This window comes from Hemibagrus wyckioides, linkage group LG08 (genome assembly GCF_019097595.1).
Source record: "Hemibagrus wyckioides isolate EC202008001 linkage group LG08, SWU_Hwy_1.0, whole genome shotgun sequence".
NCBI classification, from domain to species: domain Eukaryota; kingdom Metazoa; phylum Chordata; class Actinopteri; order Siluriformes; family Bagridae; genus Hemibagrus; species Hemibagrus wyckioides.
In genome coordinates, this window is record NC_080717.1 from 21,178,327 (window position 1) to 21,187,008 (window position 8,682).

The 8,682-nt window shown below is 41.2% G+C and overlaps 1 protein-coding gene across 1 annotated transcript; it reads right to left on the bottom strand.

The window, feature by feature from the left end:
• Window positions 1–6,765: 6,765 nt before the first annotated feature.
• purab (purine-rich element binding protein Ab) lies at window positions 6,766–8,097 on the bottom strand. Its single transcript, XM_058396599.1, has one exon. It carries the CDS (start codon window positions 7,983–7,985, stop codon window positions 7,137–7,139), a length of 849 nt encoding a protein of 282 aa, XP_058252582.1. The 5' UTR covers window positions 7,986–8,097; the 3' UTR covers window positions 6,766–7,136.
• Between the last annotated feature and the right edge of the window lie 585 nt (window positions 8,098–8,682).

Genomic DNA, 8,682 nt, shown 5'->3' on the forward strand with positions numbered 1-8,682 from the left:
GGCCGATTGGTGTAAGGTGCTCACTGTGGCTTTTTAAATGCTAGGTGAAAGTAAAGTTACATTATGCCATTAAAAATACATCAACACGACACGTAGCGTTCATGAGCACTAGTACTGTTGAAGCACAATGTGATCTGACACACACCCACTCAATTCTGCTCAGGCGGAAAATAAGAATAATTCAGTTTAACAAGAAAAACAAGCTTTTTTTGTATAGCCTTTTGCTATAATAATAATAATCTATAATTAGGTTCAATCTAATATTGGTAAATGCTTATTAAATGACATATCTTTACTATCACAAATATTGTTGCTTGGGGCTTCAAACGCAACTCTATTTTAATTCCTAATGTTCACACTGCACGGGATGGAGTTTGTAAGGTGAGAAACGTTCTGTTTTGAACCTGCAAGGGTGCTTATTAAACATAAAATCCCAAGAAATAAAGAACAAGAAAAATCTCAGATCCACAGATTTGATGTAAATTAGGTCAAAGGTGAAGGATCCAGGATTCCCAAGTAACAACAGACACTTTCAGAGGGTTGAACAAATATAAAAAAAATTGTTCTGTAGGTGTGAGATGATTGATGACAGTATCAGGAATAACTAATAGACTCCATGGCTCTTAATTTGGACAAATTTAAAACATATAGTCTCTGCACCTAGTTGTGTTGCATTTTGTAATATTTCTTTACTTTTAGCCTATTTTGTAGTACTATATGATCCTTAATAGACTATGATGTCTGACTTAGGACCAGAGCCACAAAACATCTCTCTGATGCATCTCAGCGTCCCTTGTTGATGAATTCATGCTAGCCTTCCACACATAAAACATGTTTACTCTCACAGAAATAAATGGCGGCTTAAATGTGAAATGTTGTTCATGTTGTTCATGATGGTCAACGCTCAATGCTTAGTATACGCCCACATTCCTAGTGTTTAGATAAAGTTTAAGCTTATTAGGCTATGCTAACATTACCTTCTAAAACTTGCTCTTAACTAAAAAGGAAATATTTCACAGTAGAAAATAAAAACTGTGGCAGCACTTACGTCACTTTAGTTCATCGGCTCCATTTGGACTCCACGTATCTCTGCTTCACGTCTCTTCGCCTTGCTGTCATGGGCATGAGCGTAACAGACGACCGTGATCGGCTAAACTGGAGTTGGGGCACTGATATTTGTATCTCTGCTTCTAATTTATTTTCATTTTTTAACTCTCAAAAGAGAAACACAGTCATTTCAAATTCTGTATTTTTTTTTCTGCAATTCAAAAAAAGAAAAGATATTGGGCAAAAAATAATTTTAGATTTAGATTTTAAATTTAGATTTTAATTTTAGAATTGTAGATTTATTCTACCTATTTGGTTAGGAGGAACCAATAAATATAATAAACAGATATTATCTTTGAACATGAAGCCAGTTCTTTTGTGTACAACAGGATTCCAGTTACAAAGAATTAAGTATTATGGTGCACACAACCAAAAATGTGATGTCCACATATGTGGACGCCAGGTTGTAGGAGGTTAAATATACTACAGAAAACAAATGTTACGGGTATATGATTTTTATTTATGAAATTCAGATTCTTTAGTCAGCTTCCAGGCTCCATAGTTCTGATGTTTTGATGCTGGCTCATTTTCCTGCCCATTGGGTTAAGCTAAGCTGGGGAACAATGGTCTGTTTCAGGTGGGGAAGAAAGGGGGGAAAAAAATGGGGAAGAAGAGGAAGGAGGAAAAAAGAGGAAAAAAGAGAAGAAAAGAAAGAAAGGAAGAAAGCAAAAGAGAGACAAAGTGCCACGTGTGTTTTGATACTGGCTCATGTTCCTGGCCATTGGGCTATAGGGTGAGGGATTAGTGGGGTTTTTTTTTTCAGCACCGTGGACAGCTCTTTATCCCGCCAATAGAGGGCGTCTTATCATCCTTAATGGGTGTACATCTTAATCACTTCAATCCTTCAATATTTAATATTTGCATATGGATAAATTCACTGATTTAGCAGAATACAATCCATGCACATAGCAGCTGAGTTAAAGGTCTTTTTCATGGTTTTATGGGTTTTTTTGTTTATTTTTTTAATTTTGGCAGTCCAGGTATTTGGACTTACAACCTATTGGGCCAACACAATTATCACTGAATGATTACGTTTCAATTAGTGAACATCAGGTAGCTACCATTAGGTGATTAATATACTTCAGTCATTTCAGACAACAACCGGGGGGAATGGAGGTTTTATTGCAATTAGTCATTTTCAGACAAAAAAACAGGCTTTCCAACTCAGAAACAAGGTACGTACCTGTACAAAAACACACTGGATACCAATAACAGAAATTCCAAAACTTGTGAGAATACACAAACAGCAAGGGGATGTGTGCGGGATACAGAAGATGGAGGTGGATGAAGAGTGGGATGAGAGGTACTTCTTCTAAGCCAATGTAAGCACCATATTTGTGTTAGAAGGAAGGCAGAAAATAAGTCGTATCCTAAAATGGTTGGCTGTAGTTTAACATGGATACATACATGAGCGCAATTGTCACAGTTTTTTTTTCTTTTTTTCTCATCGTCAGACATTTTAACCAACTAAATAAAAGAACAGTTGGTGCACTACTACTTCATCATGCAACTGACTTTAGTAAACCTTCTGTAACACAGACAAAATAGACTTCAATAAGTAGAAGAACATACATCTCTGGCCAACAGCAATTGTCACAAAGCCTGGAAAGTAACGTTATACTGTTTTGAATGTGAGATCTCCTATCAAAAATAATATGCAGACTTTTTATTTTTCTTAATATATTTAAAGTGCAAGTATTTATCCATTTGATTCAATGCTTTCTGTAAGTATAAAATACAAAGGAAATAAAACAGCAATATGCTTTTCCTGTATATATATATATATATCTATATATATATATCTATATATGTTTTATATCTTTTTTCATAAAGAGGAGCATCATATGTAACAAACCATATATATACACACACACACATTACATGTCATATATTTAATCTTTTCAGTACAACACATTTCATAGAGAATAAAACAGGGATGGAACATGGGATATGTAGGGATCTTCCTTTATATTTCCTCTTGATTCCTCTCACTCTAAACCCATCCCTATTGTCCAAATAACGCCATGAACCCATAACCTATACAATCTCTTTAGTATGTAGAAAGACAGAAATATGCAAACGTGTATATGTTAAGCAGGTCTGGTCAAGGCCTTAAGCTTGTGACAGATCAGGACCATAACGTGAGAACTGCATCTGGCTGTGATTTCAGGAAGGTGAACTGAAAACTTGTAGCAATGCATACGCATGCACACACACACACACACACTCTCACACACACACACACACGGCTTATTACATTTTTGCTGCATCCTACTTCTCTCTTTATAGATTATGTTAAGTCTGGTTTGATTCTGTCTTGTACCTGCAGACACATCAGAGCTTTAAATTCATCACACAGCTATAGAGCAATGATGGTAAGAAACACACACTCTTAACAGTTAAGGAAAGACAACAATATAAGAAGCACCACTAATAGGAGACTATGTTGAACTTAACTTAGGTTCCCCATCTCACAGATGGAGCACCGTTCAGGATTCATTCCTCTATATGAACCAAGAGTACTACATGTGAGTGTGTGTATGTGTGTGAGCGTGTGTGTTTTGCTCTTTATCTATATTTACCACAGTGCGTGTACACCTTCTTGTAAATAGCGCTCTGTGGATTGGAAGCAAAGCTAGAACTTTGCTGGTGTGGAGCGAGTGATGTCGCACACTCTTGGTGGAACGCTGCCAATTTTTGCAGGCAGAAAGTGAAATCACAGAGCCATTTAGTACTTAATAGCACCTTTAGAATGGACTATAGTTCCTTTTTTTGTTGTTTTTTTTTTCCAAATAAGCCTCTTACACAAACATGTGCATTTGATTGAGAGAGGCATCTTTTGAGTGCAAAACAATCTGTACATTTGTGATTTGTTTAGGATTGTAATGATCTGTTCCAGGAAAACACCCTTTTGAGCTCAGAGGTTTCGTTTTTATTTCCAGTTTTGAGTTGTGTTAGTGCCTTGTGTACAAACAAGAAGCTTAATCAAACTGGTCACGTCATTGCATTTGTGGCACACGTCGAAGAGTTTGGTAATCACATCAGGGCAGTGATAGGAAAAGATTAGCTTGACCACCCAAAAGGGAGAGGGGAAGTCTAGAAAATAGAGAAAAGTCTATACACAGAAATTTCAATAGCTTCTGCATTAGAAGTGAGAGGTGTAGAAACAAAGCTCACATCTTGAGGAGTGTATGATCTACACAAAACATACCCAGGCTGAGAGAAGGGAGGGCAGAGAGAAAAAGTGCTCCTGTGTGCTCACGTCATTTGCGGGTTAAGGATACCACCTTAGACAGAGGTGTCCAATCTGATCCCCAGACGTCAGGTGTGAGTGCAGGTTTTACTTCCAACCAATCAGGAGCCACAAAGCTTAATCAGTTTATTGTAGCCTTCAGGAGACTATCAGTTCCTGCTCCTGCTTGGATGGCAAGGAAAATTTGCAGCCACACTGTCTGTAAGATTGCACAGACCTGATAAAGGGGGAGTCCTCATCTGGAAAACCCCACCGAGTCAGTAGGCTGTTGTGGTGTTCATAGACTCACTGAACGCAAGACACGAGCCTGGCTGCATTTCTCCTTCTCCCAGGTACTGTATAAACACCAGCTGTCAAATCTTAGCACAATTTCTTGCTCTAAACAAAAGAACACTTATCTTGCCATGTCTCTGAACAGCGCTAATGTCATATTTTAAGATATTTCTATCTTTTTTTCTTTTTTCTTTTTTTTAATAATAAAATATTCAAATAGATTTTTTCCTCAAATAAATATTTAAGACTCCATACAGGAAGCATTGTGCCATTAAAAGAGAGAAACTGAGCAACCTAACACTTCTCAACTGCTCGAGAAGCTCCAAACTAAGCCGTTTAACGTGACATCGACAGCCTTTAACGTCACGTGCGTCAATGGGGGACATGGGTGCTAAGCAACCAGCAAAAAAAAAAAAAAAAAAAGCTCATGTTCTGCATATGGTCAACGGAGAGCAACCTTTGACCTAAGCAGCATGGAACAGTCAGAACAGTCACAAATCTAGCAATAACATTAAAAAAAAAAAAAAAAAAAATTCTCACACATATTTAGGTAAGATACGATGCTGTATCTACACCGCACAAAGACAATGCAGGTCTTGGCACATAACCTACAATATTGCACGAGATGCTTCACCCAGGGGTGCCAGTACAAGCTCTTGGACAGGTTCATGCACTAGATCCCCAGATATGGAGACTTTCTGTTTTCCTGGACCACTTTTGTTTCCTAGGGCCCCGTCTACCCATAGCCGTCGGACTCGTCGACATATCCCTATTTATGCCGACCCTGGCTGAAACATCAGCGCTATGGTCTTTCTTAGCAGAACCTGGAACGGCAACGTAGCGTGTGGCTGACAAAATTTTATTAAATGTCAGAATTGCAAGACTGACAAAACAGATAAACGGGCGAGTGGGGTTTATTAGCACCATACAAAAACATACAGGCCTACTGCCTCTGCCCGAATTCTGCTCACCCAATCCCAAAGAGCAAAACACAGGGCTGGAGCCACAGACAGCAAGGTTTCTCCCTAATAACCCTTTTTTTTTTTTTTTTTTAATTAGGAGCACAAGGAGCAAACCTCCACAGCCTCTATGTGACTTCATCCATGTTTACATCAACACAGTTTCATCCTCATCATCATCACCATCACCATCATCTGTGTTCCCAGGTGAACGCAGAGAGGAGGAGAGAAACCCGTGAGCCTCTTTAGAGTTTGGCTTGTTAAAAAAAAGTCTTTTAGAAGCACCACAAGTGGCACAGCGACAGGGATGTTGTGAGGAGCGAGACGAACAGCGATCGAAAGCGCGTGACACGTAAAGCATGTAAACGTGTGGCGAGCATTAAGGCACCAGGTTGGTTTTGGACGTTGTAGTGGACGCGCCGCACAGGGGCACCACACATCTGCGCATGCTCACACTAGTAGAACAGCTCCTTTTTTTTGTTTTGTTTTTTTGTTGTTGTTTTGTTTTTTTTAGTACCCCCCTCACCACCCCCCAACAAACAGAAAAAAGAAAGAAAATCCCACAGAAAACGTGGGTATTTTTTTAATAAGAATCTAAATACATCTGATTCACAAAATCATAAATTTGTATTCCTAAGTTAGCACTTTAATGAAACGTGCCCATACGGCAGCGGGCACACAGCAAAATCCCCAGCGTTGAATGGACACCATGCTCACTCGTGTCCAGAGGAATGAAATGAGCACTGTGGTTTCAACATTGCGGATTTTGCTGTGCATGGTGCAACAGGGTTGATGTATTTAATAGAAATAAACGTTTATCGGTCATAATAGCATAATAGTCTCTCCGACCCCCGACTTTACTGCGTTGTTACTCTCCTTACTAAATCTGGAGTACAAAACAAATGTTGGATGACGAGCTAACACGATCTCCTTTGGTCTTTATGCGTTTTAAAGGCATATGATTACAACTGCACGAGTTCCTCACATGCCTCGCTCGGGTCGGTCGGGATTGACATCCGTTCAGCAGATGGACTGTGCGCAGAGCTCACAACACAGACAGCACTTCATCTTAAACGTACCTTCAAGCGGAGATTTCCTTTTTTTCATGTTAAAAATTTGGTTCACAGATTCCCAAATACAGTAGCTTTGTGCTAGAAAGTCTTAGCATTTCTGTTTTCCTTTTTTTTTCTTTTTTCTTTTCAATTTGCACTTTGGAACAGTATCGTATAATAGTTTAGACGTGTACAAAAACGCATGGGCAAATAGACACACTCCGACCTATGACATTCTGACCGTCTGGGACACTGTTCGTGGATCGTGTTATTGATAGCAGCGGCTTACTGTTATATGGTTGAGTAATTGGATAATAACCGGTCGATGAACGAAGTGATGCAACTGTAAATCTATGAGTGTTGTGTGAATGACGATCCACTCGAAATCTCCCATTGTGCCTTCTCTTTTACAGTAACTTTTTTTTTTCTCTACATGGTCATTCCGTCGTCTCATCACTGTATTCCTTACTCGCCGTTAAAGCGTCACGTCCATTAATCCTCGTCCCCGTCATCACCGTGCAGGCCCTCCGGTAAGAGCTCGCGCGCCCTCCTCTCCCTGCTCCTCTCCTGGATCTTCTTCATTTCATCCGCGTACTTGCAGAACGTGGCACCGAACTTGGACCACACTTTGCACGGCACCGTGATGGAATTGCGGTATGTCGGCTTTACTTCGCTGACCCGCATAAACACGCCATACTTGTTTGAGCCCACGTCAAAGAAGAAGCGCTTGTTGTCCACGGTGAGCGACGTGCCCTCGGGCAGCTCCGCCGGCTCCTCGTCCACGCCGTAGTCATCAATGAGCTTGGCCAAAGCGTCGCGGAACTCGATCAGCCCCTGCGCCGGGAGAGCGATGGTCTGGCCTTGCGCCGTGCCCAAGCCGGGGCCCCGATTCACGGTCTGTCGGATCCTCAGAAACCGCCCCCTCTGGTTCTCCTTCAGATCCATGTAGTACTTTCGATTTTCCCGCACCAGAAACTCGCTCTTGAGCGCTCGCCGCGGCTCGTCCTGCACCGTGTCCGGGTGGCTGGGGCCCAGCTGTGCGTAGTGCTCGATGAAGTCGCCCAAGTAATCTCGGAACTCCACGGCTACTGACATGGACAGGGTCAGGCGACTCTTGTTTCCCGCAGCCCCGACCTCGGCGATCTTCAGAAAGCGGCCTTTGGCGTTCTGTTTCACGTCCAGGTAGAAGCGTTTGTTCTGGATGTCAACGCGCTTTGACGCCAGCTCCTCCGTGTCATGCTGGAGCCGCGATGAGGCGCCCATCGCCCCCTGGTGCATCGGGCCACCGCCGGGGCCTGTGGCGAAACCTCCGTGCTCGCTACCGCTGTCTCTGTCCGCCATGATGCAGCCTCCTCCGCTTACCTTCTCTCCCGTCTCTCCCTCAGCCTGCTGCTAACCCCAACTGCCGCTCTCGCGATATCTGTAAACGACGCGCAGGAAAACTGAGGTACTGTAAAGGCGAGGCCTACTGTAGTCCGAAAGACTGACGATTGTGGTTGTATTGCTTTACGTCAGATCGGCGCAGAGCATGCGCAGCATTGCGCAAGGCTTGTCTGTAGTGTGTGTTGGCGGGGTGCATTTCGACGTAACTGATCAAGATTCAAGATTCAAAGAACTTTATTAATCCCAGGGGGAAATTCCTTACCTATTCTTTACTCCAGAACTACAAAATGGCAAAGAGAAATGAAAGAGGTTTTTACACATGCAAAACCTGTTCTGTTCTCTCAAATAAACTTCAGAGAACACATAGAATCGCATCAGCAAAGGAAACACTAATTGAATTTATTTCTTCGTCCAAGCTTTTGAGACATCATGAGACTCTCTGGGATTTACTTTCTGTGTTAAAAAAAACTAGCAAGTTCTTCAAGAAGCCAGAAACAAACTATCAAACAGATTCCTTAGAAAACTGGCAGTGTACTTATGAGATTTGTGGAATTTTAAATGGAAAGGCAAATTATGATTCAGTCTTGTTATATATATTTTTGCTTTCTATTAGTTTGATTAATATAGCAATTATTTGGAAATTTTCCATTCATAA